Consider the following 25909-nt stretch of genomic DNA (forward strand, 5'->3'; position numbering starts at 1 on the left):
AAGAAAAACTGATAAGTTGAACTCCCAACAAAATGAAAAAAAAATTTTTTTGAAAAGCCACAGACTAGAGGAAAATATTCACAATTAATAAAGAAAATCTTATCACTTACTAATAAACAAATGAACAACCCATACTAAGAAGTGGCAAACAATTTGAATAGATGCTTTACAAAATGAGATACACAAGTGGCCAACAAATAAGTGAAAGATGCTAAACATCATTTATCAGAGATACGCAACTGAAAACCACAGTTAGATACCTATACACTCGTTAGAATGGCTGCATTAAAGAGCGACAATACCAAGTACTGACAAAAATGTGGAACAACTGCAACTCTTGCACACTGCTGATGGAAATGTAAAATGGAATAACTTGCTTCAGAAAACCTTGACATTACACATAATAACCCTACCAACTCAGAAATTTTACTCTAATTATTTACCAAAGAGGAATAAAAATACACATCTACACAAAAATGCACATTAAGTTCATTACAACTATGTTCTTAACAATCAAAAACTAGAAACAACAGGAGAATACATAAATGAATTGTAATATATGTATACACTGGAATACCACTCAGCAATAAAAACAAAGGTACTTAATGTACCTGCTGAAACACTGATGAATCTCAAAATCATGCTGAATGAAGGGAGACAAACAAGAGGACAGTTTGTGTAACTCCATTCATATGACATGCAATAAAAAAATCAATCTAACCTAGTACTATAAAGCAGATCATTGGTTTGCCAGGAGCCAGGAGGGAGAAGGAAGTCCCGGGAGGGACTGGGAAGGGGAGTGAAGAACGCCTCTGTGTAACAGATATGTTGTCTATCTTAACTGTAGGAGAGAGTGCATGTGATTATACTCTTATTAAACTCATTAAATTGGCTACTAAAGTAGGGCATACATTACCATGTTTAAATTATATCTCAAAGTTCTTTTTAAAAAAATTAAACCTTATTGCTTTAATACTGAAACTCTGAAAAATTTTTAAAATGATAAACAGAAAAATGGACAATATTGTTATAGTCACATAGTCATATATTATGTTTTATTAAAATAAATCAACTAAAGCAAAATATATCAACATATATAAATATCAAAACCACACATCTGAAGACAAAAGCAAGTTGCAGAACAGGTACCCACTGAAATAGTTGCAAAACAATGTTATTACACACACATACACAAAATAACTTATGTGTATTGTTGTAGAGGTAATGAGACATGTTGAAGGTGGTAGCAGTTACAGGATATAAAATGGGTGTGAGGACAGTATGCAGATGCATGAACTCTTCTTGTAATACTTTACTTCCAACCTGCAACGGGTACACTCATTGGTTATATCTGACTCAAAATTGGACATATGCATGAAATATCTCACTACAACTATACCAAGTTTCCCTCCCCTAAAAGGGTGGGCTGTAATTGGGTCAACAGGCTTAGCTTCAAAAGGAAGCTATGAAAAGCTTCCTGTAAATCTGAATTGGAGCGTTGAGGTCACATGTTCTAGAGTATTCCAGGCAGTATTCTAGCTTCATTCACACACTCAGCTTTCCAGTTACTGAACCTAAGGAGAGGAGGTAGATGCAGCCTCAAAGCTGCCCCTGGTGTTTGTTCTGATGAGATCTAGTCTACGCTGAGATTCCCTAGAGGTCGGCCCCAGGATGAATCAGACCATTAGGCACTACAGTCATCCCTCAGTATCTGCTAGGGATTGGCTCAAGAGCACCCCCTCAAATACCAAAATCAGCTGATGCTCAAGTCCCTTACAGCAGGCCCTCCGTATCCTTGGGTTCTGCATTGAGAATTCAATCAACCATAGAACCACAGACAGGAAGACACAGATATGCAGAACTGACTGTGTTTGCAGGGGTGACAGCACAGCCGGGATGAAAACTCATTAAAAACATGTGATGGCTCATAAAGCGGAAGGCCATGGGCTGACATGCGTTTCTCTAAAAGTGGAATCAGAAACTGAGATTATTCAACATATTTGTGCTTTTAAAAAGTCCATATTCCATGTACTATTCCTTCATATTCCACAGTTAATATTTTCATGTCTATTTTCAGTTTTATTTCTATTTAAAAAATTGAAATCAGTGCAAAACATAACTTTTAGAATAACATCATATCTAAAGGAAAATTTCTGTCCCTACTTCCTAAATGGACAGACATCCTCCAATACAATCTTCAGATATAATAAAGTCTGAATTTTGTTAAAGCCTTCACATTCAAAACATTTTGAAGACCTCATCTAACATCAATTGTCTTATTCAGTAAAATGGCATTTCTTGATATAAGCTCAACTACACTTGCTGTATTCTTTGCATAGCTTCCTTGTTATTCCCTGACATACAATGAGTACAACTTGTGTATGAAGGTCTCAAAAAATACAAGTTATTGACAGTTTTTCCCAAGTGTAGTTTATCTGATTGTTAGCAATGGCCAAGTTCTGGAAGAACACTTTCCTACATCCATTTGATTCACAGAATTATCCCCTACAAAATTATTTGTTTGATAAGCCCATACTTATATTTTCCCACACTTCCTAAATACATTAATAAAGTTTTTTCTACATGTATTCACTTTTAGTTGTCTTATTAATATTTTCAGACATTCATTATATTCATAATAATTTCCTCTATGGGTACTCTTTATTTACTCTAGAATATCACTTAGGGTGAAAAATTTGCAACTTTATATTCATAGAGGGTAACATCCTGTGTGACTTCTCCATACTATTTTCAGGTATGAGTCGCTAAATATTTTTCTCACTGCTATAAGATTTCTTCCCCGAGTATAATTTTGAATGGACTGTGAGAACTGATTTCTTAGAGGTTTTCCCACACTGAATACATTCATAGGGTTTCTCCTTTATGTGTCTTCTCTGATGTACTTTGAGATCTGAGTTGCAACTGAAGGTTTTCTGACAATAATTACATTCATAGGGTTTCTCTCCTGTGTGTGTTCTCTGATGTTTAGTGAGATCTGACTTACGACAGAAGGGCTTCCCACATTCATTACACTTATGAGGTTTTTCCCCTGTGTGTATTCTCTGATGTACAGTGAGGACTGATTTCTCAGAGAAAGATGTCCCACACTCACTACATTCATAGGGCTTCTCCCCTGTGTGAGTTCTCTGATGTGATCTAAGGACTGAATTGCAAGTGAAGGTTTTCCCACACTGATCACAGTGATAAGACTTTTCCCCTCTGTGTGCCCCATTATGTACTGTATAGTCTGACCTATGGCAGAAGGTTTTCCCACATTTTTTACACACATAGGATTTCTCCCCTGTGTGAGTTCTCTGGTGTTTAGTGAGATCTGACTTATTGTAGAAGGTTTTCCCACATTCATTACATTCATAAGGTTTTTCCCCTGTGTGTGTTCTCTGATGCACCGTGAGGACTGATTTCTCAGAGAAAGATTTTCCACACTCATTACATTCATAGGGTTTCTCCTTTGTGTGGGGTCTCTGATGTACTTTTAGGCCTGAGTTTCGACTAAAGGTTTTCCCACACTGATTACATTTATAGGGTTCCCCCCCCCCCGATGTGAGTTTTCTGGTGTTTACTGACATCTGACTTGTGACAGAAGGTTTTCCCACATACTTTACATTCATAGGGTTTCTCACCTGTGTGAGTTCTCTGATGTATTGTAAGGTATGAATTCCTGGGAAAGAACTTCCCACATTGATTACACTCATAGGGTTTCTTACCTGTGTGTGTTTTCTGATGTATTGTGAGAACTGAGTTGCTTATAAAGGTTTTTCCACATTGATTACATTCATAAGGTTTCTCCCCTGTGTGAATTCTCTGGTGTACTGTAAGATATGACTTATGGTAGAAGCTTTTCCCACATTGACTACATTCATAGGGTTTCTCTCCTGTGTGAGTTCTCTGATGAATTATGAGGTGTGAATTCCTAGAGAAGGATTTCCCACATTCATTGCATTTGTAGGGTTTCTTTCCTGTGTGGATTCTCTGATGTAAAGTGAGAAGGGATTTCCTAGAGAAGCATTTCCCACATTCGTTACATTTATAAGGTTTCTCTCCTGTACGTGTTCTCTGATGTTTGGTGAGTTTTGACTTTTCACAGAATGCTTTTCCACATTCATTACATTCATAGGCTTTGTCTCCTATGCATGTTCTCTGAGTTACATTAAGAATTGACTTCTCCCAGAAAGGTCCCCTCAAGTTGCTACATTCAAATGTTCTGTCTCCTGCATTAGGAAAGGTTAATCTGCTGAAATTATCCACTCCTTCAATACAATCACAATCTTTAACTTTCAGATGAATTCTACATTTCAAAAGAGATAATGTCTCAAAGGTTTTACCATATTCATTAAACTTATAAAGATCTTCTCTTTGTTGTGCCATCTCATTGGCCATGAGAGTTGAATAATTACAGAATGTTTTATCACATTCATTACGTTCACAAGGACTCTGTCCTATGTGAGTGTGTTTATATGTGATGAAAACTGTCTTCTCATGGAAATCTTTCCCATTTTCTTTATATTCAAAAGATTGTTCTACATTTTTAATTTTCTGACATGGAATGAAGTCTTCATTATGACTGAGGTACTTTTCATTTTGAATGAATTCATGAGGTTTCTCTCCCATATGAGTTCTTTCACAGTTAACATGAAAAAACAATTTTCCATATGCATTGAGGTATGCATCAGACTTCCTTCTTACATAGTTTTCCTCAATAATAAATTCTGAACTGTATTTCAAACTCATAGCACTTGTGTCACATATACAGGGTATTTTTATGGAAGGAACTGGGTCTGGGCTAAAATTAAACACTCTTCCTAATACATTACCTTTCTCTATAGCCAGTGTTTTGTTGCTGATAAATGGAGCTTGCCAGACATATCTGTCTTGGATTTCTTGACTCTGCTCTAGTTGGCAATAAACTCTGCAGACTTCTAAAAATAAGAAAAAAACTGTAAGTTATGAATTTTATTACATAATATGATGAACTTATATACAAATGCCCTTTTATATGGCTGACTTAGTTTCTTGAAATAAGAATAATCCAAAATGTTCATATCCCCCATCGTTTTGGCTTAGAAAAAACAAAACCTGATAGAGTGGAAAGAGGGGATAGAAACTTAGAATACACACGTCTACATTTGGTAATTTATAAATATAAACTTCAAGACTTAATATAGAGGTTAGAAATAAATTCAAAGCACAGAGCATAAAGAAAAATAGATTTTGGGAAAAAAAAAAAGACTGATCCAGGGATGGGAAATGCAGAGAACCAGAGAGGGAATAAAGATTAGTAGATAAGAGCACCCTAGAGAAATATCAGAGGAATGATCTGATCTTTTGAAGGAAACAGATGAGACTTTACATAATTTTCTTATACTTAAAATACTGCAGATAAATCTCTATGGTTTACATGTTTCCACTTCAATTCTCCTCTTTCAAAAATTATTTTTATTTTCTGTTATATATTGTTAATTTATTATACTGTTAATACCAAATTAAATATCTGGGAAAGTACTGATTTGTTCATGATTAAGGGGTCCTGTAGCCTGGTTTCTAATTCTCCCTCTACCCACGTGACTTAAAAAGAATACAAATGTCTACCAGGGGATGGAAAATCAAAGAGACAAGGAAGATTGCCAGAGGGCCAGATCCATCTGTTGCTTTTAGTTTGGGTATATTCAGCTTATTCTCTCAGAGTTTCTGCAAAAGTGAACCTATCCTATCATCAAATGCTAACTTCTCATCTTAAATTTGCTCTGACACAGTATTAATAAATTTTTGCTTTTACACTAGGATTTTCACACTTCTGGGGTTTATTTATATTTAAAACCATGGACATTTATATTTAAAAATATTCATTGACACTTATATTTATTTACCCTAAGAACTGTCAGCTAGACTTCATCTTGTTATCTTCCTTTCCAGATTATGCAATATAATAAAAATGATGACTTTGTTAAAAAACCTGTCCAGAGCCCACTGTCTGCAAGCACCATGAGACAAAATAGACTGAAGTTACAATTCTGGAGAAAGATAAAAACACTTTATACCAATTACATTCATATTGTATCCATGCTATCACTCCAAAAGTCCATAATAAATGTCTTCTTTCTAGGAATGTCAGACTGTTAATTTTCCATAAATTGTTCAAGTCCAACCAAGACTTTCACTAAGCTGGCTTACATTCCTCATTTTGGCTTGGCCCAGAACTTAAACATTAAACATCAGGGAAATGACACTGTCCAAATAAGTCTTTACAAACATCTCTACAATTTCAAGTTCTATTCACACTGAAATTTAAAATTTACATTCTATACATCTCATTCTATCACAACATTGAATAATACTCCTTTGTAACATAAACACCCTCTACTTACTGCAGAAATTTAAAATACCCAACTTTTTTTTTCTTCCTTTTCCAACTATAACCTATGATCCTATAAGTGTTTATCTTTGATTTCCTCTGAATATCCTGAGTGGACACGGAATTACTGGTCCTTAACAAGTGATGTGCTTTTTCAAAATACACATCTCAACTTTTATTCAAGCCTATAATTTCTGAACAAGAATCTAGAGGTTTATAACCCAGTATATGCATTTAGAAGTTAATTCCTTGTAGTGTTTTCTGAATGAATCCAAAAAAAAAGCCCACTCATCAAGTCCCAATTAAGTAATGATCCAAAATCCATTATAAGTTACATAACAAAATAAGATATACCCTCTTTGGAGATATAACCACTTTGGAGAAAGCATAATATAGATAAGAAAGCAGACTCATTAATATCCATACTCTATCAGAATCAATAATCAGAATCTATAGCAGATAATGCAAATTAAAACAAGCAAGAAGCATTTCATAAAAGCTGTGGAACTTGAGCTTAAGTTAAAATGTATCAAAAAATTTTTACTTCAAAAGATAAAAATAAAAAATGAAAATAAAATGAATACATGTTGCAACATGTATACACAGATAAAAGTTAATGGGAAATACCAAGACTTGTTGAAAATATTTCTTAAAAATAATAAATGCCTACTAAATCTACAATTTTTATTATGAAAATGATGCACAAATATTTCATTGATGGGCATCTTACTGGTATTTAAAACAATTCATTTCAAAGCACTGTTAAAAAGCACATAAATACATACTTTCAAGCCTTCTCTTTTATAAATTCTAATCTGATTTTTAATGGATATATTTCCTATTCTGTTTCATGAATGGTGAAGCCAAGATCTGATGCACAAAGACAAAGGGAACAGAAAACACTAAGTATCTAAATAAAGATCAGTGGAGAGTCACCTTAAGGCAAGCACTGAGTGTAAAAAAATCAATAATTAGTACAGGCTCCTATATAGTGGAATAACATCCCATTTGGATCACTAACCAAAAGGGACTTAGTTATTAAACAAAATGTTAACACTGAGTTTATATCAGATTAGACCAAATTCTTTGGGAGGGGCATCTCAACAAATAAACCTTAATCCTGACCTCAGGATCACAGTACATAGTAGAGGGAATACCGGAAGTGGAAGCATACAGCTATAATATATTGCAGGATGTAATACACATAGAAAAGAGAAATAAAGGAATATGAGAGTGGAAACAGGTAGAGAATAATTTTTTGAGGGGATCTATGAAGACTTTAGAGGAAAGGGTAGAGATTTTTGGTTTTTTGTTCTGGACTTAGGACGTAAAAATTATAAAAACAGAGTTTTTAGTAGTATATTTTGAAATGAATAAGAAAATCAAATGGAATGGCAGAATATATAGCTCTCTCCTGAATGGCATAGGAAGACACCTTAATCATTTTTATCATGGTAAATGATGTACTATATGAGTCTGCTGAACAAATGTTGCACTGCGACTAACTTAGTCAATATATGGGAGGGAATAACTTCCAAATTATGAGTTTGGGTATTTTTCATCTTATAAATATTATTTGTTTTGTGAAAATAAGTTAATTTTGAGCACAGTGCTCTTTTTTCCTCAAAAAATTATTTATGGAAATATATTATTTTTCTCTTTTGACTCAGATATTAGATAAAAATCAAGAAACAATCTAAAATGAAGAGTAAAAAACAAAACCCCAAAATTTACATCATCATCATCATCATCATCATAATGATAATAAAAACAGGAAAAATAACAAACCATTACCATGATCTAGCAGTCTCCATATACTTTTCATGTATTTGCTCACAAGAATCACCTAAACACATAGGAATTAAACATAGAGTTGTAGGGAAGGAAAGCATATATATGGGTGATACTTAGGAAAGATTCAGTAGGAGTTTAGCACCCCCAGTTTTGTGCCACAGAAATGAGATGAAGCCACATTTAAAGGGTCATTAAAAGAGAAAAATTTAAATGTTGTATATTACTATTGGGAAAAAAATAGGACTCAGGTTACAAATATGATAAATCAGATGCTTTGGGCGGGGGGAAGAGTCTAATTTCATTTAGGAATTAGAACAATCAAAAGAGGAAACAATATGGCTAGTGTTTTCAGTGGTATCAGTGGAAAGTGAGAAGATAAGAATATTTTTTACACACTTTTACAAAAGTATAACACTAACAGTGATCTAATATCAGAAAGAAGGACAGAGAGAAAAGTTAAATGATGGCTATAGTTGTCAGCTGTAAGAGTAGAAGGCTATGGAACCTAGTAAATGTGGATAAGTAGGGAAGATTGTGATTTGTTAATGATGATTTTAACATCAGTTCTCGCCACATTGGAGGAAATCAGAATATCCTGTTAGAGATGCCCTGCAGAGAAAAAATACTGAATAACTGAATGAGCAAAGGAAGTGAAGATATAAATATGGAGTCACTGAAACCTAAAGTCTTGGAGCAAAATTTTATTTTATTTTTTGAGGATCCAATTTGACTATCTGAGTTTTAACTGGTAAATTTAGTCCTTTTACATTTATGGTGACTACTAAGATATATCAAGTTGTCTCCTACATTTTACTTGGTGCTTTGTATTTGTCACAGCTTTACTACTATACCCATTGCACTCTTCTTCCTTCATTTTGGACTAATTTGGGTTTTTTGTTATCTTTTCCATTTTCTCCTCTTTAAAACTTTGGAGGTTATACACACATTTCTCCACTTTAGATGGCTGTCCATTTCATTTGTCATCATGAATATTTAACCTAGCATTTGAAGTGATTCTGTATCTTGAATCTCTTTTTCTGAATAACAGAAGAATCAAATACAATTTGATCACCTCCCAAGTCAATTATGCAATTATGTTTAGCATATCATAGTGTCTTTTTCAGCCCTACAAATTAGGTTCATAATTATTTTATCCACATATTGTTTAGATTTACCCATATGTTTCCTAATTTCTTATCACTTACCACTCTTTCTCTCATCTCAAGCATTCTTTTGGGTTTCATTTTCTTTCTTCCTGTAGTATCTCTGTTAGAATTTTACTAACAAAGTTATACAGTAACAATATTGCTTCTATAACTTACTTCAGGATCAGTTCAAATTTAATGATACACTCTGACAAAGACTCTCTCCTTAACTAAATTTATATAAGCTCTTCTGAGACCTATTGTTGGCCAGACCTCGATCTTGGCCTTTCATGTCTGTCCTTGCTGAGCAGTTTTGGCAAGAATCCTTGTCAGTCTAGGAGAATTTCCTCCCCCTTGATGTCTGATCAAGTTCCTCATGCCCCAACCTTGATGTATAAACCTGTGGCCTGCATTTAGCAAGCATCCTGTTAGGCCAGTTTAGTAAGAATCCCCCTACCCTTGATTGTGCTCTTAGTAATTTTCTATTCCCTGACCCCTTCACTCTGCTTGCTCACTACAAATCCCCAGCTGTCTCTGCTGTACTTGGAGTTGAGCTCAGTTTTACTGAAACTTTAACCCTTATTGCAACAGTTACTGAATAAAATCTATATTGCTTTAACTAGGCTTTATTTCTCTTTGACAACTCTGATTCTTTTAAAAAAAGTTTTCTGAGTTCATAGTTCTAATTTGACAAATATTTCTTGCTTCAATTGAGAAGTCTCTGGCAGCGTCTCATACTTTAGTAGGTAACTTGATTTTCTCTCTGGCTGCTGTTCAGATCCAGTGTTCTCCAATTATATTAATAGTTCTTAAGTATATATTTCTTTTTATTTATCCTGCTTGGTATGTGTTTTGTGTCCCACATATGTTATCTTATTGTATAATTTCTAGAAAATTCTAAGCAATCATTGTTTCATATATTGCTTCTCCATTTTTCTTTCTCTTTCCTGGTCCAATTATTCATGTTATATCTGTCTTCTCATTCCTATCCTAGATATCTTTGAATTTAGTGACCTATTTCCCTTCTCCTGTCACCTTTACTTGGACTATGTCATTTATTTTCTAGTAAAGTCTCTTCAGCTGCATCTAGTCTGCTATTTAATCTATTTTTTAGAACTTCAACTTCTTTTTAGTTCTAAAAATTCGACTGGTTATTCAACAATCTGCCTACCCACACCCATTTAGACATTCTTCCTTACTGATTTTATTTCACCTTTTATTTCTTTGAATGAATGTTTTACACTTAACTGTCTAAAAAGCCATTTTCTTAACAGGTATTGGAAAATATATTTTGTTATTTCTGCTTAATCTCACAAATAATTTATTTCCTAGTTTTTTTGAGCTCATGTTTTGTTGAACTTAGTGAGAATCTTAATGTCCTGAATTGGAAACAAGAGAGGACTTGTTTTCTTTTGCTTAAAGCAAGCTACCAATCTGAGATAAACTTAGCCAACAGTTTGGATCCCTTAGTGCGGGAATAAAGTGGGGTAAGGGTAGAAGACAAACACTCTATCCCTCCAGGAGGAGCAGATAATCATCTAGGGCCCAGGAATTTACTGATACAAAAGTAGAAGTCTCTTACAACTGAAGAAAGGGGAGGTATACTGAGGAAGTCACACTGCTGAGGCCCAGGCTCATACCCAAGACTGAAGCTGGATCAGAACAACAAGGACCACCCCAACCCCCACCACAAGTGTAGCACGGAGTAACAAGAGCAACAGCCCACTGCTGAAGGAGGATCAAGAGCTGGAAGATCAGCCTTCTCTAACACAACTCCTTGGGAAGACAGTTAAAGGCTGAATATGGAGCACAAACACAGAAAATTCTCCTGACAAAAAAGATCCAAGAAATATGAATATCAAACACAGCTACATATAAGTAACTGGAGTCCCAGAAAAGAAGGAAAAAAAAGATGAAAGCCATCAAACCACATATATGAGAAGCTGAGAAAACAACAAAAAAGAGAAATACAAACAAATAAAACAAAACAAGCTAAACCTAGAAACATTGTAGCCAAACAGCTGAAAACCAAAAATAAAAAGAAAATCTGGAAGGCAGCTAGAGGAACTAAAACATTAAACATAGAGGAACAAAGGAAGGAGTAATTATGTAAGCCAGAGGACAATAGAGCGACTCCTTAAAGTAAGGACAGAAAAAAGTGCCAATCCACAATTCTATACTCAGAGAAATTCTGTATTCACAAATAAAGATGAAATAAAGGTCTTTTTAGGCAAAAAAAAAAAAAGGCTCAGAAAATTCACTGCCAAGAGATTTGTGTTACAAGACATACTGAGAAAAAAATGTGACAATGAATATATATATGTTCACGTATAAATGAAAAATTGTGCTCTACACTGGAATTTGACACAACATTGTAAAATGATTATAAATCAATAAAAAATGTTAAAATAAAATAAAATAAAATAAAACACAAAAAAAGAAATATTAAAGGAAGTATTGGAAGGACTAAGATATACAAAGAAATAAACTGCTAGAATATAATTTTTTTAAAGGTAAGTAAAAGACTTTTTCATCACTTTAAAAGATGATTAGCTGCCTAAAGCAAAGATGTTAATCATGTATTGTGGGATTTCTAAGTAAAAATGTAAATCTAAGTAAAAATGGCTAAACATCACATAGAGTGGGAGGGAGTAATAGAATTACATTGTTTTAAGACTGTAAGACAACATGGAAAATAGTATTATTAGACTGTCATAAATTGAAGATGTATACTGTGTACCACGGGGCAACCACTTAGTACATAAATTAAGATAGAGGTATTACTAGTAGTAAATAGTAGAGATAAAACAAAAAAATTCTCAATCCAAAAGAGCTTTTAAAAAAGAAAAAAGGAGGGGGAATAACAAGTGGGATAAATAGGAAACAGGCAGCAAAATAATAAATTTGAATCCAAACATACAAAAATTATGTTAAATTTAAGTGGTCAAAATATTCCAATTAAAAAATAGAGGTTTTCATATTAGATAAAAAAGACCCAACCGCATGCTATCTGTAAGAAATCCACTTTAGACATAAATAGGTTAAAAGGAGGGGAAAAGACATATGTGGAAACATTAATTAAAAGAAAGCTAGAGGAGCTATATTAATATCAAAGTAAACTTGAGAACGAAGACTACTATCCGGGATAGAGAGATATTACATAATCATAAAGGGATCAATTCATCAAGAGGACATAAAGATCCTAATATTTTTGCACCTAATAATTCTTCAAAATTCATAAAGCAAAAACCAACATAACTGAAAGGAGAAATAAATGCAAAATTACAGCTGGAGACTGCAATACTGCTCTCTCAATGTGTCACTGACAAAGCTTTTGAGGGTTATACCCCCAACCCCATTTTTCCATTAGCCATGTAGTTTTTAATTTATTTTGTATTGAGCAGTGTTTTTTTAGGAATGCACATGTCCTGTTATAACAGAACTCATTGCATTAGTATATTTCTTTCTTAATTTTTAGCCTCCCCTTATCAATCCATACAGCCTTTCTCTGTTGCTCAGTTTTGTAACTATTACATTCTCTTCCATCATCTAATTCCTCTATTTCTTTAAAATTGGTCCTTCAGTTAAATTCAGAGAAAACCACCAATCTTTTTTATGTCACTCCTGGTTATCTGATATGTATCCTCTAACAAAGGCTTCTGGGAACAAAGTTCTTGCCTACTCAAGGAATGTTGGCTCTTTTTTCTTAAATATCTTTTTAATGGGGTATAAAATTCGTAATGTGACTTCATAAGGATTTTGTAGGAATTGCTCTGCTGACTTTTAGCGGCAAATTCTGCTGTGGAAAAGTCTGAAGCTAGCTGGATTTTTTCTTATACTGACTGGCTGTCAAACTGATTTTTTGTCTTTGAAATCTATTAACCATGTTAGCATATATCATAATGTTGACAATTTTAGGTCCATATACCCTGATGGAGGATTTGCTCTTTTATGCAGACTAAACTGTTATCTCTCCCCACCAAAAGTGTTCGTAGAATATTTTAAATACTTGCTCTATTTCTTTGACTTTCTATTTTGGGAAATGAATTGTATTTATGAAATATATATGGAATCTTTTTTATTCTTTTTTATGTAATTCAAATTTTATTTATTTCAGTGTCTTCTTGCTCATTTTTTTCATTTCTTTCTGAATATAATTTTGGCAGTACCTATTCTTCCTTAAGATTCCTCCAGTTTGTTTACTTAACTGTGATTTTATTTTCTGTTCCAATTGTTTTTTGAGTTTGACATCCCACAATTCATTTTCTCGCTTATGAACATCTTCCTTAAATCCTTTTGTCACAGAAGTAATCAAATCAGTTAGCTCTGCTTTCTGAAATTCATGGTTTAACATCTGGTCGCAGTACTTAGGTACTTTATAACTGCTTCGGTCAGATGACAACTCAGTTACCTACTACTTCTTTTCTGATCTTTTTCATCCCTTTTTTCTTGCAATAGTTTTGTATACATTTGTGCTGATTCCTTTTTGATTACTTGGCTTCAAAGGACATGAGTTTTTAAGAACAGCTCACTGCATGAGGTATACTGGGGAGAGGGAATAGAGATATATCTTAGATTAAAAGGATAATTCCCTATGAACATGTGTTGTGCACATGTACCAGATTCAGTCTATAGATCAACCTAGATCTGCCTTCCTTTCTCAACCAAGTAGCCTTACAGGGCTTGCTCTGTTGGTAATCATGGAGTCAAGTGCTGGGGTTGGCACCAGTGCAGCTGCCGACCAAGTGTTGTGCTGACTTCACTGCACAAGCAGCTGAACTGGGGCCCTGAAGGCGCTGGCTTCCCCAGCAGCTACCTAGAGAGCTAATGCAATCCAGAAATGAGATGGAGTTAAAACTCTACAGACCAGTCTTATCTAATGAGAGAGAGGAACAAGAAGACAGCAGATACATCAGTTCCCCTCCCACCTTTCTGACTGGTTCTTCCAGGACATGGTGGTTCACATGAACACTATGAAGATACCCTGCTGACTGAGCAATCAAATGTGCTTATTACAGACCCATAGCTAATTGCCTCACTGTGTTCCCTTCCTCATAACCAGACTCACTCCCTGCATTTTCTCATTTTTGTAGGAGGTCTGCACATCCTGACCAACTGTTATCAAGAAAGTCTTTGCTTTAAATTCTGTGTTCTAGGATTACTCACTAAAGTAGCATGTAAGTTTATTTCCCCACATATATGCCTCTGTGAGGTTCCTCCCTCAACAAATGGAAAGTCTTCCTTTGCTTGTTGTCACAGAAAGACTGCTATTGAAAAATATGGCTTGTGTGTCTGCTTCCACACTTAGCCCTACTATGTTTGCTTTGCAGAACAAAACTGTATTCAAAGCTCCAGTTATCCTGTGCCCAATATTGTGGTTACATGAACATTTAGGTTTCACACCTTTGAGTATGTAATTTGTACCTGAAGAGGACTTTGCCAATTCCTCTGAACATCAGAAATGCTTTTGTTTTTTGTTTCTTTTAATTTTATTTTATTGAGTTATAAAAAATGCTTTTGTTTTATAACCATCTGCTGATACATATACTCCTGCTTGATTTTTTTTCAGTAATGTTGCAGCTTTTACATTTATACTGATTTGGGATCTTGGATATTCTCTAGTGTTAAAAATGGAGTTTGTATTACTCGTTTTCCTTAATGTTTCTTGATGATTTGCAAGCAGAGATAGAGAAAATGCTGACTTCACACACTCTTTTTCAAAGAAGTTCACTCTATCCTTTAAACACTGTCTTCACTTGGCTTCAGAACACTACATTCTCTTTGTTTCCCCCTAATCTCCAAACTCCTGCTTCCCTTTATTCTGGCAAGTCATGTCATTTTCATGGCTTCTGTGAGCTAGTGTCCCAGCATACAGCCTTCAGACCTCTGTGCACTCCTACTCCTAGGGAGAGATGTTACCTAACCTCTTAGCTTTTAACACTAAATTTTAAAACTTTAAATACTGCCATAGCTGGTAATTTCCACACAAATATCTCCAACCTGGACCCTCCCCTAATCTACCTCTGCTTATATATCCAAATGCTCAGAAAGTAACTGGAGTTTCTTTCTCTCACATTCCTTATCCATTTCAACAGCAAATCTTATAGGCCCCACCTTCAAAATATATCCAGAAGCCAATCACTTTTATTCTTCCTCACCATTTCCAACCAAGGGGAAGCTCTCATCACATTTCCATAGATTGAAATATGGCCCTGACTGTTGTTCCTGCTTTCAGCCCTCTGCCCCTAACAGTATTTTCTTTGCCCAACAGCCAGAAAGATCAGTTTAAAAGATGTATCAGTGTCTTTTGCTTGCTAGCTAAAACTATACCAATGGCTTCTGATTTCACTTAGAATAAAATCAAAATCCTTATCATGGCCGAAATGGCCCTACATAATTTGAGCTCCTGTCACTTCTACAATGCCAACTGTTACTACTCTTCACTCACTCCTTTCCCTAAATTCATGAAGATATTTGTCAAAAACACCAAGTAAAAAAGTAAATAAATAAAAATGAAAAAATTAAAAAACACTAAGTGCATCCCTGCTTTGATGGACTGCCATCAAGACTCCCCATGGTTCTCACTCTCATTTTATTCAAGTTGATATCATCAAAAGGCCTTCCTGACCTCCTTTTCAAAGTATAACACCCCATCATTCTTAACTTTCTTTAATTTCCTTCTATTTATTGGCATATTATGTGTGTGTGTGTATGTATGTATGTGTGTGTGTGTGTGTGTGTGTGTATGATATTGTTTGTTTCTTATCTTTCTTTCCCTATCAGAATGTAAGCTCTCTGAGGTCAGGGACAAAATTTAGTTCACTGATGTATTTCCAGCACCTAAAACTTGAATGACACACATAGGTGCTCAATATTTGTTGAATGAAAAAAAAGTGAACTTATGAGCAGCACTTAAGAAAAAGAATTCATAGCTGTCACCAGTGTCCATCTGTTTAATTCAGCCTAACTCACCTGGGTAGTCCTGGCTTGGGGACTCTTTCTCTAACACCCATGGCTGCTCTCCTTGCTCCAACTTGAAGATCAGCTCTGGTTTAGAGATGCAATATCCTGTGAATGGGAAATGACACAGGACTTGGGCTAGTCTCAAGGGCTTTAGGGCTTCTGAGGAAAACAGAAAATGAAGCTTCAGGAACCAATTTCAATCTTTTATTGGGGGAAAAACATTCTTCATGATGTCTGAACAGTTCTGCTTATCACTCTGAATCTCAAGCCTGAAAAAGCATTAAACTCAAAAAAGCCCCCACAGGTTTCAGCAACCAAGAAAGGACGTGCAAAGTAGGAGTCTACATGGAAAACAATCCCTACCTACTGAGATGAGATGACTGTAGTTCTCCAGCATCACGTCCCTGTACAGGGTCCTCTGAGCAGGGTCCAGCTGCTGCCACTCCTCCTGGGTGAAGCCCACAGTCACATCCTCAAATGATAAGGATCCCTGAAATAGCACATCTGTGCTCAAACTTAAGTAATCAGAATTGGAAGACATGGAAAAGCTGCATGAGAATTGTTATGATGTTCACTTCTCAGAGTTAATCAGAAAATGTGTTTTGGGGTGTCTACTTTTACACTGTATTTGGATGGAGACGGAGAAATCATAAAAGATATTTCCTACTACTGTAATAAGTTATTGGCATCCCACTGTGTGCCTACATGCCACAAAGAACTCTTCTACTTTGGGGGAATCCAATGATAAAGCAATGTTACTGTTACCAAGGAGCATATAATCTGAAAAACAGACAAACATACAAGCGAGAACTACAATCAGGTGTTACTATAGTGAAAAGATTTGCAAGGTTGATTGAGGAGGCGACAAAAGTTCTATTCCTGCTGTTAGGATGAGTTTCATTGATGTCAAATTCTGAGTTGTTAAAACAACATTAGAGTAACATACATGAACTTGGGGCAATGGCATAACCATGGATACATTTAAAACATGTAGTTAAACGAATAACAATTAGCACATAGGAGAGTACCATTTAGGACTATGATAAGACAAAGAGCTATAAAGGTGTTTGGGGAATTATTTCTTGAATAAATTTGGACATAACTCCTGCAGAACAGGGGTGTCCAAAATATCTGGTTACTCTTCCATCTGGGAAACCTTTTTATTTATAAACTGTAAACTTATAGTGTCAATCTATACATAAGATTTCATTCCTTTTTTTTTTAGATTAAAATAAATGTAGGTGGACATCTGAATATTTTCCCATAATTGAACAGACTGTCTCAAACAGTCTTCACAAGAGTAGATTCCAGCCCAAGAAACCACTTTTTTGTTCATCTGTAAGAAGCAACTCTTCAGCTGTTAAAGTTTTATCATGAGATTAGAGTAATTCAGTCACATCTTCAGGCTCCACTTCTAATTCTAGTTCTCTTGCTATTTCCACTACACATACAATTACCTCCTCCACTGAAGTCTTGAATTCCTCAAAGTCACCCATGGGGGTTGAAATCAACTTCTTCAAATGCCTGTTACTGTTGATATGTAGACCTCTTTCCATGAATCACGAACATTCCTAATGGTTTCTAGAATGGTGACTCCTTTCCAGAAGGTTTTTAATTTATTTTGTCCAGATCCATCAGACGAATCACTATCTATGGCAGCTATAGCCTTATGAAATGTATTTCTTAAATAATATGACCAGAACATCAAAATTACTCCATCCATGTGCTACAGAATGGATGTTGTCTTAGCAGGCATGAAAACAGTATTAATCCCACTGTACATCTCCATCAGAGCTCTTGGGTGACTAGGTGCATTGTGAACGAGCAGTAATATTTTTAAGAAATATCTTTTTCTGAGCAGTAGGTCTCAAGAGTGGGTTTAAAATATTCAGCAAACCATGCTGTAAACAGAAGTGCAGTTAACCAGGCTTTGTTGTTCCATTTATAAAGCACAGGCAGAGTAGATTTAGCATAACTCTAAAAGACCCTAGGATTTTTGTAATGGTAAATGAACACTGGCTTCAACTTAGAGTCACCAGCTGCATTAGCCCCTAACAAGAGAGTAAGCCTGCCCCTTGAAGCTTTGAAGCCAGGCATTGACTTCCCTCTAGCCATGAAAGTCCCAGATGGCATCTTTGTCCAATATAAGGCTGTACTGTCTACACTGAAAATCATTGTTCAGTGTAGCCACCTTCATTAATTAGGTTAACCAGATCTTCCAGATATCTTGCTGCAGCTTCTACATCAGACTTGCTGCTTCACTTTGCACTCTGACGTTAGAGAGACAGCTTCTTTCCCTAAACCTCATGAACCAGCCTCTACCACCTACAAACTTTTCTTCTGCAGCTTTCCTCGCCAATTTCAGCTGTCACAGAATTGAAGAAAAGAGAATTAGGGCCTTGCTCTGGGTTAGGTTTTGATTTAAGGGAAAGCTGTAGCTGGTTTCACCTTCCATCCAGACCACTAAAACCTTCTCCATATCAGAAACAAGGCTGTTTCGCTTTTTAATCATTTGTGTGATTACTGGAATAGCATTTCTCATTTCTCTCAAGAACTTTTCCTTTGCATTCACAACCTGACTAACTGGTGCAAGAAGCCTAATTTTCTGTCTGTCTAGGCTTTCAACATGCTTTCTTCACTGTTTAACCATTTCTAGCTTTTGATTTTAAGTGAGAGATGGGAGGAGGGTATAGCTCAAGTGGTAGAGCACACACTTAGCATGCCCAAGGTCCTGAGTTCAATCCCCAGTACCTCCTCTAAGAATAATAAATAAATAAACCTAATTAACTCCCCTCACCAAAAAGAAAAAAGTTTTTTTTTAAATGATAAAGTGAGAGATGTGTGAATCTTCCTTTCACCTGAACACTTAGAGGCCCTTGTAGGGTTACTGATTTCAGTGCTGTTGTGTCTTACGAAGTATGGAAGACCAAGGAGAGGGAAAGAGACTGGGGAACAGCTGGCCGGGTGGAGCAGTCAGAATACACACATTTGAGTTCACTGTCTTATATGGGTTACATAGTGCCCCAAAACAACTATAATAGTAACACCAAAGATCACTGATCACCATAGCAAATATTATAATAATGAAAAAGTTTGAAATATTGCAAAAAATTACCAAAAATATGACACAGAGACATGAAGTGAGCAAATGCTTTTGGAACAATGGTGCCAATAGACTCGATGAGGGTTGCCACAAACCTTCCATCTGTAAAAAATGCGGTATCTGTGAAGTGTAATAAAGCACAACAGAACAAGGTGCACCTCTATTAGGCATGATAATGAAAAATGTAAATGACAAATGTCTTTCAGTAAAAATATGGAAAACTAAGATGTGTTATGGGTTCATAATAAAATATTATATGGCATCAAAAAGAATAAAGTATTAATCAACTTGACTGATCCTAAGTGCAATATTAAATTTTTAAAAAGGAGCTGCAGTAACCCATGTACCAAATGAGATAACCTACATAATTCTAAGAAGCATATAAAACAAAATGTATACTCTTCCATGATACATACGTTTGTCTACTTATACAAACAGAAATGAGTCAATAAATATATATAAACATACATATTTATATACATATGTATATGTAAAAACATATATGAATAGTGAGTCAAGGATGAAAACCCTGGTGCAGTACACTGAATAACGGCCGTAAGTTTTCACGTCCTAATCCCTGGAACAAGTGAATATTACTGTATATGGCAAAAGGGACTTTGTAAGTGTGATTAAGCTAAGAATTCTGAAAAGAGAGTATCCTGGATTATCCAGGTGGATTCTAAGTGTAATCATAAGTGTCCTAATAACTAAAAAGGAGCCAGAGAGAGATACGACTACAAAAGAGAAGGCAGTGGAAAGACAGAGATGAGACTGAAGTGATATGTCTTGAAAATGGAGGAAGGTACCACAACAGCTAAAAACAGCAAGGAAACACATTCTCCCATCAGAGAGCCCAGAGTACCAGCCCTGTCATCGCCTTGATTTTAGCCTCGTAAGACTACCTTCAGATTTCTGACGTCTAGAACTACAGAGGATAAATTTGTGTTGGTTTAAACCACTAAGTTTGTGGTAGTTTGTTAGAGCTTTAATAGGAAACTAATATACAGTGGATACATTATTCATAAAGAGTCAAAAGATTCCAGGAAGAAGGTGTCACTAGAGAGGTGGAAAGCCACCAGCAGAGGCTGTGCAGAAAAGCAGACACTGGGGTCAAACGCTGCAGAGAGGTCAAGGAGCTCACACTCTAGAAAATATCACCAGTAACAGACTTTTATCAGGGAAACCAGGAAACCCTGGGCTGCATCTTTCCGCAGGAACACCAAAACACCGCAGGAACCCTGGCAAAATCCATCAGAATCAACTTCAGCAGAACTCTGGAAAAAAGACAAAGGTCACAGCAACCAAGAAAATGAGACTGGGAACAGCCACTCCTGTAAGGAGGAGGAGGAGGAGGAGGTGATGGCCAAAAAAAAAAAAAACCCAAAAAACAAAAAACAAAAAAACGAAAATGCAGCTGAACGCTGGCAGGAGGGATCTTGCTTGACCTCACCCACTCAGGCTGTATTAGTTTGCTACGGCTGCCATGACAAAGTATGCAGACTGAATGGCTTGAACAACATGAATTTATCATCTCACAATTCTGGAGGCTGGAAGTCCAAGATTAAGGTGTCAGCAGGGTTGGTTCCTTCAGAGGGTTGTGACATATGAAGCTATTCAAGATCTCCCTCCTTGGCTTCCAGATGGCTGTCTTCCCCTGTGGCTCCACAATATATCCCCACTGTACGTAGCTCTATGTCCAAATTTTCCTTTTATAATGACACCAGTATTGGATTAGGGCCTAATCTAATGACCTCACCTTAACTTGATTACCTCTTGTAAAGACCTGTAAAGACCCTTTTTCCAAATAAGGTCATATTCTGAGGTACTGGGGATTAGGACTTCAACATATAAACTTTCAGGAGACAACTCACTCATAACACTGGTTTAGCAGTGGTCTTGAAGATAGAATCCAATATTCTTGGTGTAGATTTCTGGTGCCGGAGACAACAGATTAGAGCTGTTTTTCAAACAATTAGGGTTGTCTGTTTTAACCTAACTGGTGGACACCTGAAAAGACTAGAGCAGAATGCTCACAACTCTCTGACATCAGAGAAATGACTGTATGAAGGGCATCTATTGAAAACATTCAAAGGCAAATGAACCAGCTGCTGCCACTGGGGCAAAGGATGTCAGCTGGAGCAAACAACAAATATGTTGAAAAAGTCTGTGAAGAAAAGTTGGGGAGTAAAATGCTTTGGGGCTTTGAAAAGTTTCTATCTATTCCTGGAAATCTAGAAGACACACACATATCTAGGACAAGGCCCATGTTCAGGAAAGACCCAACAAGGTCCTAAGTGCTCACCTCTGGATGACCATCAAGCTAAGCTCTACATAAGTAGGAAATAGGAGGGAGGGAAGCGTTGTAAACTGCCCAGTGTACTGTTGAAGGTGTCCCTAACACATGTAGACCCACAGTAAGGACTGGGAGATTTTTTATTTTGTTGGCCACAGGCATTTAAGGAAATCTCCATTAAATCACCAGTTGACCGCTATAGCAAATAGAATAGAGATGTCAGTGATGACATGCAACAAAGAATAGAGATTTTACAAAAATAGTTTAGAAATTCACTAAACAAACAAACAAAAAACTATACCTCATGCAATAGTAACAACCCTGGGGCTTGGGGGAAAATGGGATTTCTGAATTAACACATTATAATATTCAAAATGTCCAGTTTTCACCAAAATATTACAAGGCATCTAAATGAGAAAGTATAGCCCATTCACGCACAAAAAAACAAAATTCACAGACACTTTCCCGAGGAAGCTTAGTCTTTGGACTTACTAGATAAAGACTGTAAATCAGATTGTCTTAAGTAAGATTAAAGAGGTAAAGGAATTCATAGGGAGAAAAGAAAACCTAAAACCTAAAGGAAACCAGAAGAAAAACATTCCACCAAAGAGGGTATCAACAAAGAGGTAGGATGAATAAAAAGGAATCATATAGAAGTCCTGAAGTTTAAAAGTACAGAAACTGAAATGAAAAATTCAACAGAGGGTTCAACAGCATATGTGCATAGATGGAAAAAAAAAGAATCAGCAAACTAGAAGATAAGTAAATAGAAATTATAGTCTGAGAAGCAGAAAGAAAAAAGAACGAAGAAAGATAAACAGAGCCTAAGAGACCTATGGGATACTATCAAGTGTAACAACCTCTGCATGATGGGATTACCAGGAGAGGAAAGGGCAGAAAAAAAATCTGAAAAAATAAAAGCTGAAAACCTCCTAAATTTGATCCAAGACATGAACCTATACATCCAAAAAGCTCAAGAAACTTCAAGTAACATAAGCACAAAGAGATCCACACTAAAACACAGAATAATCAATTATCAAAGGAAAAAAGAGAATCTTGAAGGAAATAAGAAAGAAATGACTCATCATGTACAGAAGATTCTGAAAAAGAATATCCAATTCCTCCTAAGAAACCATGTAGGACAAGAGACAGTGGGATGACATATTAAAGAGCTGAAAGAAGTAAACTTTTAATGAATAATTCTATATTCAGAAAAACGATTTTTCAAAATAAAGAAGAAATTAAGCCATTCTCAGATTAACAAAAGCTGAAGGAGTTCACTGCTAATAGACTTGTTCTATAAGAAATGCTAAAAGGAGTCCTTCAGGTGAAAATGAACAGAAGACTAAATCAAAGCTATTAGAAGAAATAAAGAACACCATTAAGCTATTAAGGTAAATATGAAAGCCAATGTTATATTTTAGGTTAATAACTCCTCTTTTTCCCCTATCTGACTTAAAAGACATAAGCATAAAACAATAATTACAAATCTATGTTAACAGGCATATGAATTACATTTCTAGGGCTGCTGTGACAAATTCCCACAAACTGGTGGTAATGAGAAATCTATTCTCTCATAGTTCTGGAGTCTAGAAGTCTGAAAGCAAGATGTTAGCAAGGCTATGCTCCTTCTGGGATTCTTTCCTTGCCTCCTTCTTGTTTCTGATGTTGGCCAGCAATACCTGACATTCCTTGGACTGAAGCTGCATTATTCCAATCTCTGCTTCCGTCATCACAAAGTGTTCCCTCTGTTTGTCTCTATCCCTGTGATCCTGTGATATAGTATTTTGGTCTTTGTCTCCAGCAGGAGGAAGGAAATAAAAAGGATTAGAAAGACAAATGAATGGAATAGAAAAATATAGTGAACAAGACCAAAGATTGTATCTCTGAAAACAATCAACAAAATTAACAAATCTTTAGCTAGACTGACAAAAAAGAAAGAAAACTCAAAATAATAAAATCAGCAATGGAGACATTACTACCAACCTAACAGAAATAAGAGGGTTATCAGACAATATTACAAACAATTCCACATCAAAAAACTGGAAATTTAGAGGAAATTAATAAATTCCTAGAAACACACAAATTACCAACTGACTGGGGAAGAAAAATAAAATGTGAATAGTAAACAAAGAGATAAAATTAGTAATGAAAAACCTCTCAACAAAGAAAAGTCCAGAACCAGATGATGTCATTGGTGAATTTAAACAAACATTTAAAGAAGAATTAACACTAATCCTTCACAAACTCTTCCCCAAAAGCGGAAGAAATACTACTGACCCTTGAAAAATGCAAGTGTTAGAGGTGATAACCCTAGTGCAGTTGAATATCCAAGTGCAGCTTTATAGTTGAACCTCCATATTCACAGTTCTGCATCTGCAGATTCAACTAACCATAGATTTATAGTACTGAAGTATTCAGTGTCAAAAGAAATCTGCATTTAAGTGGACCCATGCAGTTCAAACCCATGTTATTCAAGGGTCAACTGTACTTACCTAATTTAATGAGGCCAGCATTAATTAGCCTTAATAGCTAAGCCAGATAAATGCACCACAATAAAATGAAATTACAGACCAATATGCCTGCTGAACATAAATGTAATATCCTCACCGGAATACTACAAAATTGAGTCTAACAAAATACTAAAAGGATCATAAACCATGCAAAAGTGGAATTAATGCCAGGAATCAAGAGTCATTCAACATGAGAAAATCAATTTAATATACCAATGAAGATGGAAAATCTCCATATGCTCAAGTGCAGAAGCAGAAAAAGCATTTGACCAGATCCAAAACCTTTCCAGGATAAAAATCACTCAATAAACTAGGAATGTAAGGGAACTTCACAATATGATAAAAAGCATTTATGAAAAACCGGCAGCTAACATATTTAATGGTAAAAGACTGAAAGCGTTCCCACTATGATGAGGAACAAGACAAGAATACCCACCTTGGCCACTTCTATTCAACATTGTAAAAGAAGTCCCAGCCAGAGGAATCAGGCAATAAAAAGAAATAAAGGCAACCAAATTAGAAAGAATGAAGTAAAACTATCTCTGTCTGTAGAAAACATCATCTTATAAACAGAAAATCCTGAAGAACCCACCAAAAAACTATTAGAGCTAATAAACAAATTTAATAAAATTGTAGAACAAATCAGAAGACTCACATGTCCTAACTTCAAAACCTGCTACAAAGCTTGAGAATCAAAACAGCATAAGGATACACATATAGATCAACTGAAGGGAACCGAGTCCAGAAATAAATCTATACCTCTCTGGTCAACTAATTCTCAACAAGGGTGCCAAGACAATTTAATGGGGAAAAAAAACACAGTCTCTTCAACAAATGGTGTTGAGACAACTGGATATCCACATACAAATAAATGACATTGGATCCCTCCCTTATGTTATATATAAAATTAACTCAAAATAGATCAAAGACCTTAGAAGAAAACACAATAAATCTTTATGATCTTGATTTGGCAATGAGTTCTTAGATATGACATCAAAAGCACATACAACAAAAGAAAAACAGATAAACCAAACTTTATTAAAATTAAAATCTTTCTTGATTCAAAGGATATACTATGAAGACTTAAAAAGACAATTAAAAGAATGGGAGGAAATATTTGAAAATCACGTATCTGATAAAAGCCTAGTAGCCAAAATGCTCTTAAAATAAAAAACCCAGTTTAAAAAATGGACAAAAGGATTTGAATAGACATGTCTGTAAAACAGAAATTTCCAAAAAGCACATGAAAAGGTGTTCATTTGTCATTAGGGAAAAGCAAACCAAAACCACAATGAGATACTACTTTGCAACCATTAGGATGGTTATAATTTTTTTAAAAATAGACAATAACAAGTGTTGTCGAGGATGAGGAAAATCTGGAACTCTCATCCATTGCTGGTGAAAATGTAAAATTGTGCAGCCATTGTGAAAAAGTTTGGTGGTTCCTCATTAAGTTAAAAATAATTAAGACATGACCCAGCATTTCCACTTCTAGGGAAACACTCAGAATTGAAAACACGTGTTCAAAACAAAAAAACAGAAAAAATAGGTGCACAAATGTTGACAACAGCAGTATTCACAATTACTGTTAAGGTAGAAACACCCCAAACGCCCATAAACTGATAAATGGATAAACAAAGTGTGGTACATCCATACAATGGAATATTATTAACCATAAAAAGAAATGAAGTCTTGATAAAAGAGTACAAACTTTCAGCTATAAAATGA

The 25909-nt window shown here is 35.5% G+C and overlaps 2 protein-coding genes across 2 annotated transcripts in view; both read right to left on the reverse strand.

Moving 5' to 3' along the window:
- Positions 1-1068: 1068 nt before the first annotated feature.
- LOC102544391 (zinc finger protein 248) overlaps positions 1069-25909 on the reverse strand; it is a 31840-nt gene continuing 6999 nt past the window's right edge. The window contains exons 3-6 of the mRNA XM_072971085.1: positions 16636-16762; positions 16282-16377; positions 4833-4937; positions 1069-1323 (exon numbers count right to left, since the gene is read on the reverse strand). Coding sequence (XP_072827186.1) covers positions 1313-1323; positions 4833-4937; positions 16282-16377; positions 16636-16762 — 339 coding nt within the window. The 3' untranslated portion in view covers positions 1069-1312. The remainder of the gene's footprint in view (positions 1324-4832; positions 4938-16281; positions 16378-16635; positions 16763-25909) is intronic.
- On the reverse strand, positions 2766-4398 carry LOC140699519 (uncharacterized). Its single transcript, XM_072972201.1, has 3 exons — positions 3593-4398; positions 3236-3510; positions 2766-3151 (listed from the first exon to the last, which is right to left on the reverse strand). The coding sequence occupies exons 1-3, from the start codon at positions 4396-4398 to the stop codon at positions 2766-2768; spliced, it is 1467 nt and encodes a 488-aa protein (XP_072828302.1).

The sequence above is a fragment of the Vicugna pacos genome, chromosome 11 (assembly GCF_048564905.1).
Source record: "Vicugna pacos chromosome 11, VicPac4, whole genome shotgun sequence".
Classification (NCBI taxonomy): Eukaryota; Metazoa; Chordata; class Mammalia; order Artiodactyla; family Camelidae; genus Vicugna; species Vicugna pacos.

Bases quoted from the DNA above. Each gene is read 5' to 3' on its own strand.
- LOC140699519 (XM_072972201.1), bottom strand. From the start codon at position 4,398: ATGGCCAATGAGATGGCACAACAAAGAGAAGATCTTTATAAGTTTAAT. The intron at 3,511-3,592 runs GTCAGATGTCAG...GAAAACCTTTAG, and splicing joins GGGAAAACCTTCTGTCACAA to TCGAAACTCAGGCCTAAAAG. The intron at 3,152-3,235 runs ATAATGGGGCAC...TCCTTAGATCAC, and splicing joins TAGGTCAGACTATACAGTAC to ATCAGAGAACTCACACAGGG.